General features: G+C 40.1%; 1 protein-coding gene across 2 annotated transcripts; it reads left to right on the plus strand.

The window, feature by feature from the left end:
* TTC12 (tetratricopeptide repeat domain 12) lies at positions 1–17,711 on the plus strand. Of its 2 annotated transcripts, none has more exons than XM_082778055.1 (21): positions 1–126; positions 328–479; positions 1,106–1,136; positions 1,648–1,725; positions 2,235–2,356; positions 3,176–3,235; positions 4,191–4,262; positions 4,987–5,047; positions 5,134–5,322; positions 5,908–5,977; positions 7,013–7,101; positions 8,173–8,341; positions 9,933–10,025; positions 10,224–10,287; positions 11,284–11,418; positions 11,939–12,040; positions 12,328–12,396; positions 13,252–13,353; positions 14,227–14,326; positions 15,973–16,198; positions 17,138–17,711. In XM_082778055.1, the coding sequence occupies exons 1-21, from the start codon at positions 66–68 to the stop codon at positions 17,211–17,213; spliced, it is 2,121 nt and encodes a 706-aa protein (XP_082634181.1). In that variant the 5' UTR covers positions 1–65; the 3' UTR covers positions 17,214–17,711. The 2 variants fall into 2 exon arrangements, with proteins under 2 accessions (XP_082634181.1, XP_082634182.1); XM_082778056.1 differs by having other exon boundaries at positions 8,176–8,341.
* The last annotated feature ends 387 nt before the right edge of the window (positions 17,712–18,098 follow it).

The following is an 18,098-nucleotide window of genomic DNA, read 5'->3' on the forward strand; positions in this document are numbered from 1 at the left end:
GCCGCCGCGCACCTCACGGCCCGCGGGCACCGCTGGGCCCCGGCCCGGCCCCGCTCCGCTCCGCGATGCTGCACGGGCAGCAGGAGGAGGACTTCCAGCGCTTCCTACGCCGCGTGGACGACATCAGTAAGCGGGGCCGGGCCGGGTGGCGCCAGGGGGACCCGGGCAGGGCACCTGAAGGAAAATTGGGTAGGGAAAATGGGGCAGGAAAGGGGAAAAAAGGGAAAAATCTGCCCTGTGGCGAGGCCTCGCTGGTGGCCGGAGCCGCTTTGTGACCGGGGTGGCCGTTTGTTTATCCCTTTATTGGTTTCTTTATCCCTTTTTTAGCCAACTTACTTCAGGACTTGAACTCGCCAGACCCAGCTGTGAAGGAAAATGCCATTGTGGAAACAGAGAAAAGGCTCCGTGAGCAGGAGGCCGGCAAGGAGGAAGAAAGCAAGACTACGGTGAACAGGACGGTCATCAACACGCGGGCTTCTGTAAGGGCTTTTCCCTTTAGAGTTAAAGCTGTATGCATTTCAGGCATTTTCAAATAATACTAACTCACATACCTTACCCAGAAGAAAAAAAAAAAAAAAAAAAAAAAAGAACAATACATAAAAGTCTGTTCTGAATTTAACCTTTTTTTATTTTGTTCCCTAGCTATCTTATTGGGAAGTAGTTGATGTCATGTTGATTTTGTCTTAAGGCTGCTAATGACACAAAGTACTTCCCTTTGATTTATTCAAGGTAGATGCAAGTGTTGAGTTGCTCTAACTTCCAGCTTTTACTGGCACTTCAGGGATTTTAGCCATGTAAGTTAAACCAGTTGAAGACACAAGAGTCTTTTTGCTAAATTCGTTAGGCTGTGATTCATGTGAGAGGTCTGGATTTTAGTGACCTGCCTCATTAATGATGCATACAGAAGCTGTCTGGTAATGCTGGAAGAAGTTAAGTCCATCCTTGCCATCTCTTGGTAAAGTGTCAAACTGATATTCCTAATGTGAGTCAGTCAAGATACTTCAGAGCCCCTGTAGCTTTGAGTAATTTAACCACGCGTTCTTTTGCTGTTTTACCGAAGTATCTGTGTATGTACACGTGTGTGCTGTATTTCTTTTTTTTTTAGGACGTGTCAACTGCAGAGGCAGTGAATCCAGGTAGGACAGTGTTCCCTCTAGCGTTTAGCAACTCTTCCATCTGTTTTAGCAGAACTGGAGTGAGGATTGCTGCTCATGCAAGACCCAATTCCACTCCCCCTAAAATCCAAGATAACTTTTCTTTAGAATTCAGTCACATCTAGAAACTTAAGTGTGGTTGCACTCGTTCGTAGGTAGGAAGTTTGTTGGTGTAGTTTGTCATCATATTCTAGTCTCATGTACAAAGCTGGTATTCTGAATTTAGAAAGAAACAAGCTTGTATCTAGACATGAGCTACTTTGTGGCAAGTATGCAAATCCTGAAAGGTAAGATGGTCTTTTTGTGTGATTGCGTGACATTCGCATTGCAATTTTACTTTTGAAATAATCCCTTAAGCTTCTGTATGTAGAGAAATTATGAAGAAATCCCCTAGAAATTACTTCTTTCTTGTCTACAGATTGATTTTAATAAAGCAATTATTTTGTATTTTTATTTCTGTAACTAAAATACCACCAACTTTTCTGTCTCAAAGATGGCTTTCTGGCAGCTTTGGAAAAGGATGCAAAAGAACGAGCTAAACGAAGGAAAAGAAATGAACGCTTAGCCAACAGTAAGTGCTAAAGGCTTTTCTAGCTAATTCCTTCAGACACTACCTAGCAGGAACTAGGATGATTTAAGATTAAGAGTCTGTTGTGCTACTCTGTTAATGCAATTCTTAGGTACACTGAGGCAATGATTTGCTTTTCTGAGACAGTGGTCCTGTGGGCAGTGCCAATTAGCTGGATATAACAGGGTTGTATACTTCATGTAGTGTTGCAGCCTATTCTTCTCCATTATGTCCTTATGGTAAGGGTTTGGGATGGACGCAGGAAGTTTCAGTGCTTGAGAGGTGGACTAGGCAAAGACAAACAGTTCCCTCTTTAAAAGAGGGATGGACACCAAAGAGCTCAGAGGTCCATTGCAAATAATGACTAACAAAGATAGCTGCAGTGGAGCTGGACTGGAATTTTCATGATTATTCCAACAGGATAATATGGTTTCTGTTTCCTCAGTCACCATTTTTAGGGACAAAAATAAATGCCAAAATGTTATTCTGAATGCATGTGTGTTGTTCTACAGCTCTGAAAGAGAAGGGAAACGATGCCTTCAGGAAAGGAGACTATGACACAGCCATTCAGAGATACACTGAAGGTCTGGAAAAACTGAAAGACAAGCAGGAACTCTATACCAACAGAGCACAGGTCTGCACGTGAAAGTGAGCTACCAGTGTCCTGTTTTCAGTATTATATTGCCAGGATAGAATCCAAAAAGGATTTTTCTGTTACTTAAGTGATTTCCTAAAAGGTAATATCTGTTGCCTTATGGAGAGGCTTAAAGTGCAGTGCAAGCAGTTTTTCATGGCCTTTCTCCACTTCCAGGAATTAGTGAGTTCTGCTTTGCTACAATACTACCAACAGTAAATTTTTCTGTGGCTAGAAGTTAACAGCAGGGCAGTACAGACTGAAGTTTTTAATCTTTTTAAACACTTTATGGAAGAGTTGCACAAAGAAGATGATTAGAGGTGTATACTCCTTGCTCTTGATTAAAGTACCTGACGCTCCCAGGAACCTTCCCTTTGGCAGGGGCAAGTCCTTGGGGAGATATTCATGTCTCCTCCTTCTTGGATGTGGCCCAGGTCAATCCCTGTTCCCCTAAAAATAAATGGGAGGAAAAAAAATCATTATGGAGTATAGTTTTGTTTAAATGCGCCTTTTTTTTTTTTTTTTAGGGGTCACTTTTATAATTGCAGAATGTTAACATTTACTTTGCATTCTTTTATTGCCTGGTCTAATTCATGTGCCTCTTTTTAAATTTTGTTTTATTACATGTATTCTAAATTGAAAACTCCAGTGAAATGGAAAAGTTCAAAAACAGCTAGCAGTTATCCTGCTAAGTCAATAGCTAGGGATATCAGCAGTGTAATTTTTTTTTTCTGGTTATCTAATGTTTGTGCAATAGTTAGTGGTAATCATTTGACATACTCTAATTCTGATCTCTGGACTTCCTTGGTTGTATTTCAGGCCTACCTGAAAACGCATGAATATGAAAAAGCCATTGGTGATTGCGAATGGGCATTGAAGGTAAGTTCAGCAATCTGTGTTTTATGATCAGGTTAAATGCTCTCAGAGGAAGGATGTGTGTATAGCTGACAATATGGAGACAGCTTGCAAATGGAAATAGAATTATGTGGTGGTATTGCACAGACTTCTGCATCCTGAGTTAACCTGAATGCTGTAAGGCAGTTTATATTTCAGTGCTGCCTGTATGCAGAAGCATTCTTAGCTCTTAGGAGCTTGTCATTAAAAAAAAGAAAGTTTGAAGTGACAATAAACTATAACTATAATCTTGCCTATCCTTCGGAGAAGGAAGAAGCAAGTCTTTGAGCTCACAAAGAGCAAGTATTGATGTCAGGTGGAAAAGGTGAATATTACATCAAATGCCAAAAAGCTGAATCCATTTGTGTTACACTGGTGATGCCCATGAGTACAACACGATTAACAGATTATTAATAATACTGGCAGCATTATTTAAAGAAATCACTATTCTGGACACATAATTAAGCTGTAAAAGGTCACCTGGATTGTTAGTTTTGAGTTAGATGTTTCAACAATTTTATTTATTTATTTGTGTACAGCTAATGGAAATTACTACTCATTTTATTTATGGTAGAATTGTTAAAAACACATCTGGAAATTGTGTTATACAAGTTCTGTGATTACAGACTTATTGATGCAGGCCTTAACATTACCTAACTTGTTCTGGGTAAGTTTTTGTGGGAAGGATATTGGCAATTAGCAGCTTGCAGCGTTTAACCAGACCAAAGCCTGTGTTCCTTGCACGCAGAAGGGAAGTTAGTACCAGGGAGTACTAATTCAGCATATAAACTTTAGATGTCTCTAGTAGATCATAGAATCAGGTAGGTTGGAAAAGGCCTCTAAGATCAAGTCCAACCTTTATTTATTAATTAGGAATCTGAAAAAGTATTTCTAGTCTCAAGTTTCTAAATACTTTATGAATAATTCCTTTTTATCACAGTGCAGTGAAAAATGTATTAAAGCCTATTTTCTAATGGGGAAAGCTCACCTGGCCCTGAAGCACTACAGTGAGGTAAGCTGACTAAATCCTGTGGCTGTGAGACCATGCTTCATTTGGATTTTAGTGTGACATTGTGAGTGAGAGGGACTAATTTGTGGTCTTGTGCATTGGACAAACAAAAAAGGGTTCAAAAACTAATAAAGAGCCTTGCTGAGGAAAGCTTTCAGAAATTATTCTAATAGAAATAACTATAGAGGATGGACTGTAGAAGTCTACGCAAGTCCACTGTGAGAGGGTTGTTGGCAGTTTGGTCTGTGAAGAAAGTTCTTGCTATCCCAAGCTTAGTGATGTGTTTAATTCCAAGCATGCTAACAAGATACAAGTTTGTAGTGGGTTTACGTGGCAAGGTTTTGTAGCAGGGGGCCATAGATGATAGTTAGAGTTCCTGCAACTTTCATTTCATGCCTTATTTGCTGTTTTGTTACTGGAACTTTGTTGTTGTTCCTACCAGCATGTTCCTGGGTATGTACTTGACTTTTTTCCTTCTAATTTGGAATAGCAGGCTACTGCTGTTTTGGGTTTAGGGACTGATGATAATATTCTTCTCACGCTTTTGGTTAAAAAAAAGTTTTGATTTGCCTTGCTTCATAAATGTTATTCGTCAGACTTTTTAAATACAGTAGCCCAAGAACTTTTGAGCTTAAACAGCATGATTCTGACTAGAATATATATTTTTTTTTTTACCATCTTCCAATTTTTACCGTAAATTAAGCATCTGTTTCTTTTTTGAGTTAAGTCTAGGCAGTGTTACCAGAAGATCTTGGAAATTGATCCCCAAAAGGAAAGTTTGTTTAAAGGTAAGAAATATAAATTCTTATACTGTTGTCCCTTGTTTTCTGATCTAAATATTTAACCAAATATTTGTTTTCTTTTGACTGCTAAGATTGTATAAATGAGGTGAACTTGGAGGAAAAAAGAATGAAAGAAGAAGACAGAGCAATGAAGGAATTTCTGTCTGGGAAACTTGCAGCTCTGTCAGTAAAAGAATTGCTGCAGAAACTTGACAGGCCTGACCAGAATATCCTCTTCTATGCAGGAGGCATCAAAGCTCTGACAGGAGCTGTGAAAGATTGTGAGTACTTGATGCAAAGGTGGTTGGTCATGGGAGTTGTAATCCAAGTAGATGAATACAAGTGGAGTAGTTTTTAAAGGAACAAAAGCCCTGTTCCTCTGAAAAAAATAAAATCAACAGTGTTTGATATTTTAAAATTTATGGCCAGTAAATTTTTTACTTTCATTTCTTTTTTAAACATCTAAACTGATATTGTCGCAGAGCTGTTGAGACTTCCTAAAGGATTTGGGTCATTTAAGAGGTATTTATTATTTTAAGTAGGTAAATCTCTGTTAAAGTGTATGGATTTTCAAAGCTGTTCTCATTTTTAAGCCTTCCTCAAAAGCCTTTAATGTGAAGTCGATCACTTTTTACAGCACCAGGCATGAATTAGAGTAGTCTTGAGCTTCAAAGCAATTTCTACAAGTATTTTTCTTGAAGATTTTCTCTTCTTTTCATGATGCAAACAATCTTTCCCCAAAGCTGTTGATCCAGTGACCTTTTCCTTCAACATTGTATTACAGAAGAGCAGGTGTCTGGCTTCACTGTGATGCATCAGCCAGATGGCTCATAGAGCTGACTTGTTTATCTCTGAAATTTTTTCAGGCACTGAGCAAACTTTATTTAGAACAAACAATGGATTCAGTATCATCAATGACAACGAGGTCGTAAGACGGTAAGAGCTCTCCAAAAGAGAACAGTAGTATGTTACAGCATAAGGAAATGAAAATATTGTTTTCAAGAAACACAATCACCTCATGAAATGCAGATGAAATGATCACATAATAATGGAATAACTGATTTTAATGTCTGAAGACTGGCTTATATCTGACTCAAATAGTGCTCTCTTAGATGCAGTGGACAGAATTCCTGAGTTCCTGCTTCTGTCTCTGATCTCCTATTTCTGCACAGTTACCCTGTCTTTAGTGGTGAGAGCAATTTTGTAAAAGCTTTCTATAAAAGAACATTTGATGTAAGAAGTTAGTCACTTTAAGTATGCTGACTGGCCTCCCTGGTGCTATTAATTGATGTCAGTAGATAGCCTCAGTCCTGTAATCAGGAATAGGATTCTCTTTGGAGACCTGTATCTTCTGCTGCTGTGTTTTCTTGGCAGGTATTATACTGCATTTTGGTAAATAAAAACTAAATCTGACTAATACCTACCTAAATTGCTTTCTAATCTTTGCCTCATAAGGAATCTCCTGTCTGAATGTATATCTGAGTCAGTTCCAGACAGATGATATAAACAAATAAGAGTTCTGCAGAAGTTGTGCTCTGAAAATTTTGCACAGCTAAGTTGGTTTGGAGCAGCACGATCTGGTTAAACAAGGCATGAGAGCTATTCTTCTCCTGAGGCATAATTCCAAATTGGCACCAAGCTTGTACGCCCTGGCTAGCCACAACTTTCTCAGTGCAGAACTGAATTCATTACTTGTGGTTTACAGTGATTGTGTAGGGTCTGTGTATGTTGAGGGTCATGTAGAGTTAGTAGTTCATAAATCTGGCCTCAGAGGAGGTCCTGGGGAAAACAAGTCTGGGAGTCCTAAGAATGTTGAACTAATAAGCTAGTATTGGGATTTATAAGCTTAAATGTTCATATGGCGATCCTCATCTGTGTGAGGCTTTACTGATATTTTTCCTTGCCAAAGAGCTAACCGTAACTGTTTCATTGGTCCTTAGTTCTTTTTACAAGCTCTCGTTTCTAATTTAGGGGCTTCTGTGCAGAGAGAAAACACATCGCTGAAGTGGATCTGTCTGTTTCTCTTCTCCTCCTTTGGCAAGCTGTCTGCGCCGGGAATGGTAAAACGGTGTAACCAACATTAATCATTGTTAATGTACTGTTAATATGGCACTTGCTGTGTCTAAAATAGTTGTTTGGCACGAACATCACTTTCCCAGGGCACTTGGGTCTAGACCTTATTGTAAACAAAGATTTACAGGTCAAACACAAGCGTTGGGTGTTTGCTGCTAAGAGCAACCACGGCAGTGGTGCTTCTTTCTATCATGAGACAAAACTTAGAGTCTATTTATATAAACATTTTAAATTTACTGAAGGGGCAGAAAGTAAATTCCCTGTGATTATTGCTGGTTCTTAAGATAATATCATTTCTATAATTTTATCTTTTTTAAGCAGTTACAGCAGTGAAAAGCAGGGCTGTGTAGAAGTGCTGTTAGAGAAGGGTGAATTCCTTTGTCATTCACAGTAAGCAGTCACTGGTTAGGCAGCCTTAGCCTGTATTTCTAGGAAGCCTGGAGGCAGCCCAGAAATGGGCCAGGGTAGCAAAGTGGCCGCTGGTGTGGCAAGACTGCCACAGGAGGGCAATACAGAAAGTTTGGTATCTGCACCTCGGCTGGGGTCCTGCTGATGCCCAAGAGAATGTTCATGCAGCATGGTAGGAGGAAAACTTGCTTTATATTCTTAAAAGTAGCTAGAAGAAAGACTCATGTGCAGCTACATGTGTTTGCCTGGTGGGGCAGTGTGCTATTGTGCCTGAACAGCCTGGCTGATAGCAGTTTGCAGGCAGCTGACACAGATCTGTTGAGAGGAGCACTTTGTGCTCACGGTTCCGGTGTCTGTTCGTTTGAAGCAATGCATGGTGCCAGAGCAGGTACCATGTAGTGTGTGAGAGCAGAAATTCCAACACGTGTGTGTGTGATGAAGTCATGAGGCTGAGAGCAGATTAGTGAGTTCTACTGTACCATTGCTCTGCAGGAATGTTATGCAAGGTGAACGTGTCAGAGTGAATGAGCACATTAGTGGATGAAATAAAGATACTAAACCGGTTAAATCAGCACCTAGAGAGAAAAAAGTGTCAAATAATGGGGATTTTATCATGTGTGACATTGCTCTTAGATGTGCTCTGCTTTCAGAAGAAAATCAGCGGCTTCTATTGACTCACCCTGATGTGAATGCACAGCTGTCAAAACTACTTGCTTCTGGTGTATTGGAGATCCAAAAGGAGACGTTGGCACTAATCATGCTCTACTCAGAGAATGAGAATGGGAGGAGATTGTTGGTCAGGCATCAGGACCTATCCAGGTAGTTAATGCAACTAAAATTCAGCTAAGCTTGCTTAATCCCTCGGTTCAGAGATCCCAAACTCATTGCACAATATCAAAATCCCAAACACATTGAGCAATAAATAAGTGTCAGACTTTCTGAAAAGAATATAATGATATTGAGGGTTCTGCTCTAGAGGGCTAGGCCTAGTTGAGCAAAAGTGGAAGTTATGCATATGGAGAAAACAGCTTTAGTAAACACTGTACCTGCAGAGGTCTGTGCAGCTAAGTAGAAAGGGCTTATTTCTGAGGACATTAACGTAATTTTGAGGCATAGTTACCTTTTTTTAAACCTACAAGTGTGTGTTTGTCTAGCACTCCAGCAAGAGCTTACATTGCTGTCTCTTCATAGCTCATGATTTCAAGCTGCGAATCGCTCCTCATCTGGTAATTGGCATTTATGATTATTCAATGTTGCCATGACTCACTGAGTGGAGAAAGAAACAGTCTATTACCTCTGTGCTATTGTCCTGCTATTTTATTCTACAGTTAAGCAGAGGAGAAATTTTAATGTACCGGTTTGCACTAAATGGTTTAAAGAGTCGGGTGAATAGAAAAGACTCTCCAACAGATGTACACACTTCACTATATTATATACAACATTAATCACAAGACCTTTTTCCTTGCAAGAAAGGCTAAAGAAATGAGCCATGTCTAAGGGGAAGCTTAAAAGAGGCAAATAATATTACTTTGCTTTAGAATATCAGGAGCCTGAAAGCTCTCCAGGCAACTTCTGAAAGAGATCCTGGGTTTGACTGCTATAAAAGAATTGGGATGTTCAGAAGATAACTTATAACTATAGGTTCTATCACCAAACTACAAAGTTGGAGAAGAGCAGCAGGGAATTTCAGCTCACCAGGGGAGCACCTAGAAATGCCAGCACATGTTTGCAGAAGTGCTTATTGTGGGGCAGAGGTTATGGGTTTGCAGTCTCAAGTCCTGTAAATTCCATGCAGCTCCAAATCCCATAGCAGCAAGCATGCTGCTCCAGAAGCTCAAAAGGTGACTGGTAGGATGTTTTTATTCAGGCAGGAGATGAATTTTTCTTTGTTCCTATAAAGATTGTAAATTTACACTTTCTGACCCATACACACACATGGACTGTTGGGTTTGCTCAGCATGTCCTTTTAAGCCATGCAATCATCACTGACCTTCCACGTGAGCCTTTACAATCTGCTCTTCAGTACTAGGCTATGCTGACAGTGTTCTCTGTCCTGACTATTACATTCTACTTGTCCATCTCCTAAGACTTTTGTCAGTAGCAAAGCATCTAGGCTTCAGATGCCTTGTGAAGCTTAGATGCTGATAAAATGTTCTGATGCTGATGGAACACAGCACTTGTGGTTGTGCAAAAAGGTATCACGTTGTGGGAGAATACAGTGCCAAAATCCTAGGGGCTAAACATATTTGGAGGGCCTAGTACATAAAACCTGGGCAAAATCTAGTGAGTTCAAGGAGAGTAGATCATAAGAGTATAAACTATTGGTACACTTAAAGTACAATTTCGATCTTTAATTGTTAAGCTAGAGCTGATGCAAGTTTTGTCCGTTTTGTTTCTTTTTTAATAACAGATGGCTGCAGATATTGGTGATGTTCGTCAAAAACACTGATGCCAGAGCTAGCAGTGCCATGAATATACTGTCTGATTTAACTCAAGAGGAGAAGTAACTTGCATTTCTTTGTTTTTATAAGTTGTGCTTTGAAATGTACTAAATGACCTAATGATACAGGCTGTTGGGCTTTGCTGCAAGGGTACATTGACTTGTTTTACTTTCTCTGGATGTTCCTGTTTTGTTGCCTTTCTGTGTGACTTCGGTCTAAAGCTCGAAGTGTCCAAATACAGCTTTCTTTATCCCCAACAGGTTCAAAACCCAGTGTCGCATCATGTTTTCCACAGGTGTTTTACCTGTATTCACCCAGTTACTGGTATGAAAAGACTCAGTTTCTATATCTCTCATTTACTCTCCTGTAACACAGCTTGACTCCTTCCAGTTCTATAGCCAGTTGCTCATAGACAGAACTCCTCTGTGGCAGGACTACAGTAGTTACACTTCTAGTTCTGTAGGCATAATAAATCCAATTTTGTCATATACTTCCCTCAGGAAAATGTTCTGTCTTCAATATTTAGTGCTTGGTTTCTACATGTTGCTGTTTCTACATGTTGCATATTAAGTGAAAGCTCTAGACTTGGCTGCAGGTTCCCACTGGAAACTGTCAGGCAATGATTTCACCCCCCAGTTTTGTTTTACTCTTTTTGTGATGTGACTTTAATCCACTGTCACTAACTAATTAGATCTTGGATAGTGGCTTATTCTGTATTCTCCTAAGAGGAGATCAGGGTAAAAAGATCTCATTAGGCTACAAGTAAAACATGTTGGGTTATTCAGATCCCTTCTCTGGTTATTACTTACTTAAACTACAAACTTAAAATACTGTTGACACAGAAATTCATCCTCAGGAAGAAGGAAGATGACAGTGGAGACGGGTTCTGTTGCAGAAGTGCAGGTGCAGCTGGAAAGTAAACATTGCCACTTCGCTCAGAAATTGCCACTTCTCCAGCTGAGCACCAAGAAAATGCAGTCATTATACCACTTTCATATGGCTTATTGCTCTCTCCTTTTGAACGTAACTTCCTGGAATTGCAACTGAAGCAGAGGTTGTTCTGTTCTGTGGCCCAAATAAGAGGTTCAAGGTTAGGGGCTACAGAAGCCAGTCACTTTTTCCTGAGTCGTAGGACTGTCAGAACTTCATTGGAAGATTAGCTGTGAAAATGGCATTGATTTGCAAAGTTTGTGCAGTTCGGATTTAATACAGGCAAGAAAGAGTCTGGAATCCCAGACAGGGAGGTAACCAAACAACATATAGGTATTCCTGTCATTTGTTCTTAATTTCATATTCCACTTTTTTGATTTCTCTTTTTAGACCTCTGCCAAGATGGTGAACCAGGCAGCACTTGCCCAGTGCATTGGCATCATGGGGAATCTGTGCGCAGATACAGTCATCCGAATGCAGATGGCTGACTGCAAAGAGTGCTGGCAAGCCTGCATAAAGCTTGTGGTAAGGAGGCTTGATGGCTCCCTACAACACTGTTTTCAACCCAATTGCTTAGGAAAATGGCACTTGTGTGATCGTGTTTGCCTGCCTCCCCTTGTCCTGGACCCTTGACTGATATCCTTTATATCTGATAGCATGATAGGAAGTGTCAAAGCAGTCTCTTGTTCACCTAAGTGGTGGCTCAATAAATGGGTGGAGGAGAGCGAGTGGTCCCTTATTGTAGGCAGCACCTTTCAGGGTAAGGATGCAATATGAACTCAGTCCTCAGGAACAGAAGAATTCAGGGGTTGGGAAAGGATCTTGTCAACTTGCTACACATCAGAAGCTTCAAAGCAAAGCACGCACAAGAACAAATCCGTATCAAAAAGATGTTGTTGTCACTGCTGCTCACAGAACTTGTTCTGCCCTGGAGTTTGTAGTACATGGGGGAACATTGGTCAGTAGGTGAACGCACAGAGGAGTCTGAAGAAGCTCACATCCTCAGCCTCTGAACTGACTGCACTTTTCTCTCCTTTGTGCACAGGATGAATATTTTGATGTGAACACTCCCAAGTATCAGGAATGTTTGTTTGCAGTGCTGGGCCTAATGATGAACTTACTGCTTGAATCAAATGCGATCATCCAGGTATGCAAGATCTGTGAATGTTCTTGTTATGATCGCTTTCTTGGAGATTCAGAATTGTTTGAGCAGTTGGAGCATCTTCTTCCCTTGTCCCTGTAAATGGGCCTGATAGGAGTCTATGAAGCTATATAGGAACATTCCAATACGGTGCTGAACTGTTACTAACATAGAACTGTGTGTGCCCTAACCTCCACGGGGTTCTCTCGTGTAGAGTAATTTGTCTATTAACCTGTTTCTGCTTTAATGCTTTCTGGCAATCAGCTGTTCCTGAGTTCTTGACACTTTTTCAGTGCTTTGCTGTGGACATAAGTGGCAGATGCATGTCTCTCCTTGGGGACAAGGATGGAAGAATTGTGACTGTAAGTAGATACCTGTAGACTAAGAAAGGGTTGACAGATGATCTGTCCTGAATACTACAGTGCAAGCTACTGCCCAGTGCAACTCTTGTGGAAGCCTGTACTTCAGGCTATAAAGCCTACGATGAGTTTTGAGTATTGTTATTACTAAAGAAATAATATACCACTTAGGTTATTTGGGTTTGGGTACTCCATTTAATGCAAGAGGTTTCAGCGTTCCCTTGAAATCTGTTAAATAGAAGCTCATACAAAAGATTTCATCCTTAGGCTCATTTTCAGTATAAAGTATTAAATCAATGGAGAAGCAAAGGAGCAAGAACAATTTGGGTGTTTAACAGCTGTTTCTTTTTACAATTCCTCTATGTGAATCATTCCTAGGAGGCTGTACTCCTATTAATGGTGTGTAACTCCCACAGATAGCAATTATTCAAGGCAAATGGGTAGAAGCAGATGTGGTCTCAGCTGGAAGTCAGTTCACCTCTCTGAACTAAAATGAACTGTACTGATCTGCTTTACTTGCAATTACTTTGACTCCTCAATGCCAGCAGTGCTGTGCTGGTTTCTACTAGGTACTTGTTTCAATAAATAAGTATGCCAGTGGTTGTCCTGATCTTGGTTTGGTCTCACCTCTCTGTATGCTGAATTTTTAGAAACTGTGCTGAGTTGAGTTTCCAGTAAGCAATAACAAAGCCATGTCCTGAATGTTCCTCATATTCCTGTAAACTTCTACTTTTATCACTTTAATTACTTTTCTTTTATTCAACAATTTGCGAAAAGGAAATGTAAAAATGCCTTAAATAAAATTGTCTGTATAAGTAAATTACTTTTTTTTTTCCCTCTCACACTGTTCTTGCTAAGAGAGCCATTGGAGTGTTAAGTCGTGTCCTGCCGGCATCGTCTTTGGCAGTAGAAGCAGTAGTGAAAGAAGGGGTGGTGAAGAAAATGATCAAATTCTTGAAGGTAAATTGTGTCAACTGACTTCACTTTATTTTTGTTATTATAGTCCATGAAAAAACCCTGTGTTTAGCCTTCTTTTTTTTAAGGAAAAAGACACGTGCAGTCACACTGACTGCATGTATTTCATCTATGTTGTCCATTGTATCACGGTAATGGTGGTCTCAAGTACAATTTTGAGTAGTTTTGAGCCTCGGCTTCCCCTTGTATTCTGTAGCCCAAATTTTTCAGTGGTTTATATGTGAGCCAGTTGCTTCTACCTGTGCACAGCTCTACCTGCAGGGACGTGCAAATTTTAAGAATCCACTACTGCAGGCTCAGTTGGAGGATTAAAGCTTAAAATAGGGATGGTCAAATTTTGAGCACTGAAAGGCAGTGGAACCCTTTTCCCTGATTACCAGTGAGTGTTGAATTGAGCCAGGGAGGAATTTATCCCTAAATATATACATACATTGATCTGTAGACACTGTTTTGCTGTATAGCTGTATATTTAGTGGAATGAGTATCCACCCAGGCTGGTGTAGATGCTGCAGTCCTGCTATCCAGTGGATAAAATAAGTCTAGAAAAAGGCTGTCGTGCTCAGTTTAACTCTACTAATTAACCAGCATCAGAGGATTCGTTAGTTTGAAAGGAATTGGGCTCCAGAGTTTCAGGGAATTGTGTATGCATGTTGTTGGCAGGGAGGAGACGTTCTTGTCCTAGTTTTCGGAATCTGTTCATCTTGAGATACCTACTGAACCAAGGTCTTAATTTTGTATTTGGGTTTAGATATAAGGAGTAACTGTATCCATGGTACCTAAGCTATTCTGTAACCTTGAGCAAGTTGGGGCATGGACTGTATGGTTGTTAGTGTACACTTTATTCTAATCAAAATCTAGGCTGGAGGACAGATCACATCCAATTACGCTATAAAGACTCTTTCCATCTGCACAAGAAGTAACAGACAAGCCCAAGAAGAGGTGGTGAAGTCAGATAAAAGTAAGTGACAACTTCATTAATTGGAGGCTGAATGCAGAGATGTAATCTTAGCATCATCCAATTACTTTCTTCTCCTCTAGAACACAACTGAACACTTTTACACTTGCAAGATTTAAGCCATGTTTTCTGAATAACATGGCCTGACATAGTGCTTAATGAGCCTTAGCTCTGTGTGTGGATGGAAACATGCGCATCAGATAATGAGCCTGAGGTAGAGAAACTCTGCTTTACTTTTCTAAAATGTAACATCTGATTTCAAGAGGTTGAGATTGTTTATAGTTTGCTTCAACTTATATGTGGATATGTGGCTTCATAGTAAAAAGAAATGTGTCTAGAGATGGAATGGCAGTATCAGACAGGTAGGTGTCTTGGAGTATTTTTGAGTTACTAATATTTGCTCTAGTTGTTTGGTATAACACTACTTAGATGGCTTTAAAATCCAGGTTCAATTAATGCTTATGCAATTACAACTGAGAATACTTCGATGTTATCTAAATGGTTGAACCTGTCAAGAAATTGTCAGCTCATGTAGTTCAACTTGAACCCTAAGGATTTACACTCATTAAAAGCCTCTCAGAGCACCGTCTTCCTTTTGTACACCCTAAATTAGTTTCACTGTCATATGCAGATGAAGCTTACATTACCTTAGATTAGTGATAGCAATTCTCTTTTGCTTTTGCCAAAACTCTGGATATTCATCTTTTGAAAAGTCACTATTTCTGTCATCTCAGTTTGCCAACCCAGACATAGCTCTGCTGCTAGGAGCTCACTGAAATCAAGCTATGAAGCCTGTGACATGAAATGGTGTTCTAGCTGGGCCAGTTAGTTCACCTTCACTGGCCAGTGCTGGTACCACTGTGGCAGTCTGGAGCAGCCCTCCCTCTTCAGAAGGTATTTTTGCAGCAGAAAAGTGAAGAAGCCTAATGTGATTAGGAAGAACAGATGGGGACGTGAAAGCAAATAAAATCAAACTTACGTAACCCCAAGGAGACTTGATGCATGTGAAGGCCATGGGTGTATCTTATTTTGAAAGCAGCCTCTTCCTAGACTGTATGGCCTGAGGAGATGGGGCTTCTGTTCACAGATGCCAGCAGCAGCCACTGTATAACTCTGTGTCAGGAGTATAGCCCAAATAGTCTGCTGCTGTACGTTAGTGTAGGTTACAGAAGTACAGGGAGCTGAGCTGCTTTGTGTAAGCTAAGCATACATTTATACACACACACAGAGCTTTTTTATGTTCCTTTTCCTTTTTTTCCCACCTGCTCTTTCCACAATCTCAGCCCTGTTCCTGGTTTGCTGGTATGGTAGGGTGAGAGGGGTTGCTCTTTCAAGTTCAGCGCAATATCCCTTAGCAAACAACAAAGGTGGCATGTTCAGTTTCAGAGGAACACTTAACAAATGGAGAGTAGAGTGTAGGTTGAATTTTGTGAGAAAACTGTATAGGTAGGTGAAGTAGGACTGGACCTTGAACCTTGCTAAGAAATTCCCTTGCTCTTCAAAGTTTTCTAGAAAAAAAAAAAATCTAGAAAAATACACTCCATGGAACAATGCTTGCTCTCGAGTAGTTCAGGTAAAGGCAACAGAAAATATCAGTGCTATTTGAACAAGTCTGTGCTTTCTGTACAAAAAATCACTCTTGTTCACAGGGTTCAGTGTGCTGTTGAAGCTCTTGGACTCAGAGAATGAAATCATTGTGGGAAATGCTGCTTTCTGCCTTGGCCAGTGCCTCGTAGTTCCTGGAGCAGCAACATCCTTACTGAATTCCAATGTTGTGATGACTTTGTTGAAACACGCTGGTGGTGATGCTACAAGAACTTCAGTGCAGGAAAATGCTGCAATTGCTCTGGGGAAGCTGTGTGTCGCTGAACCAAGGTATTCCATAAATAAATATTTTTCTTCTGCACTGTTCACTTGTTACTAGTCGATAATTCTTGCAAAACTGACATAGGAACTTATTTGGGAACTAGAGCCTGCTGGGAGGAAAAATAAAAAGAGGAAAAAAAAAAAAAAGGAAAAATAGGGGAATCTAGTAATGCCAAAATAGAATAAGTCAATGCCATCCATAGACCTGGCAGGTACAGAGCAGATGAGGCGTTTGGATTCCTCCAATGGAATGTCCATTTGTGGTACTATCCACACAAATTTGCTTTAGGAGTTTTGTGTTCTTAGTTGTCTTATTTAAGTTTATTCCTTCAGTTTATTTCACATTGTTTGATGTTGCTTCTGCTGGAAGAATGGGAGAAGCGGTGTTCTCTCTGTAGAGGTCAGAGAAATGAGCACAAAACAAAAGTATAAATGTCAGCAAAGAATGCCTGTGCTGCTGCCTGCCAAGAGTGTGCCAAGTCCTAGCTAGCTGCAAACTGTCAGTTGGACACCGAGCTGCATTCTGGTAGAATTGAATTTCAGCACACTTACTATTCCTGCAGAACCACTGAAGAAAGCAAAGGATAACGTTTAGGTTCTGGAAGTTGAAGTACTTTGCTCCTGCTGGAGTTCTCAGATGAGCAATAGCTGAACTATCTGCTCTGAGATTTGCAAAACGCTCCCTAGATACGAAAGGGAAAGACCTTGTTTAGTTGCTTCTGTTAATTTGAAATTTCACCTATTTGAACAACTGTCAAATATTATATAGAACTTATGTTTTCCTTTATTGTGGGGAATAATAATTTAGAAACATTGTCCTGTTACTTTAAATGTAGCATTAAAAATCCTGGATGGTTTGGTCATGGGGTACAGCAGAGCAGTGGTGGCTAAAAACTTCTGTTGTTAGTCAGCTCATATCTCTGAGCAACCTTTTTGTTGTCTTTTCAGGCATATTGTTCAACTACGTGAACTCAATGGCATGGCCATCCTGAACTCCTCTATGAAATATGTGCATAGCATCTGAAGTCCTCAAGAAAGCTTTCGTATAAGCTGTTAATATCCCTTGCTGTTGAATAGCTTCTTCTTTTCTTAATAAAATTAACTCAAAGCAGATAACCTGTTCAACCACTTCTCAAAAGTGTGTACTCATCCTACAAAGAAGCCAGTGAAACAACATCGATGTAAATATCAGGAGAAAGAAGTTTATTATCTAGGCTTACAAAAATAACAGTTCTGCTGAGATTGTATTTACCTTAATAAACAATGTTGCCCTTTCCTATTGGCAAGTCCCTTGTTGTTTAATTATTGAACAATGGATCACCTACTCTACTTTCTAGTTGGTGTCGGAACTCAGTATTTAGGAGAAAATAGAAATAATCCTCTACACTTGGGGCGTAAGGTGTCACTTTGGAGAATCCTTTTCCCCACGCACTCTCCGCTGGTTGCTAAATTATGCTTTGGTATTGCATGTGTGATATCACCTCATTCTTAGCTGCTTAAATACTAAATAAATGGGTCTCAATTTCACTAAGCTTAGAGTCCTTCTGGTAATTTATGGTAATGCAGTTTATGTGTGATTTGGGGGTGGTTGCTTTTAAAAGCATTACTTTTGCTGTTTTGGTAAATTTAGTCAGATTCCATTGCCCTTTACTTTTGTGCAGAGTAAGAACAGTAGCTGATCTTCTTGATCCAAAGTACTTTCTCATGGCCCTTTGTGTTCTTCTCTAATCAAGTCCAGGGTCATTTCTTTTTTAAAGCAATAACACAAGTAGTGCATCCTTCAATTGTCTGTGTTGTCTGGAGAGGTCAATAATGACTTCAGGGTAAGGGCAGGGGACGTGTAACTTGAAAAGCAAGGCATTAATGCATTGCTGCTCTTCGAAAAAGGCAGCTTAAACCATATGAAGAA

The sequence above is a fragment of the Aythya marila genome (assembly GCF_965140915.1).
Source record: "Aythya marila genome assembly, chromosome: 23".
Classification (NCBI taxonomy): Eukaryota; Metazoa; Chordata; class Aves; order Anseriformes; family Anatidae; genus Aythya; species Aythya marila.

Excerpts from the sequence above, each read along its gene's own strand:
- TTC12 (XM_082778055.1), top strand. The coding sequence starts at position 66 with ATGCTGCACGGGCAGCAGGAGGAGGACTTCCAGCGCTTCCTACGCCGC. Across the intron at positions 10,288-11,283 it reads CTGTATTCACCCAGTTACTG|ACCTCTGCCAAGATGGTGAA; the intron begins GTATGAAAAGAC and ends TTCTCTTTTTAG. Across the intron at positions 11,419-11,938 it reads AAGCCTGCATAAAGCTTGTG|GATGAATATTTTGATGTGAA; the intron begins GTAAGGAGGCTT and ends CTTTGTGCACAG.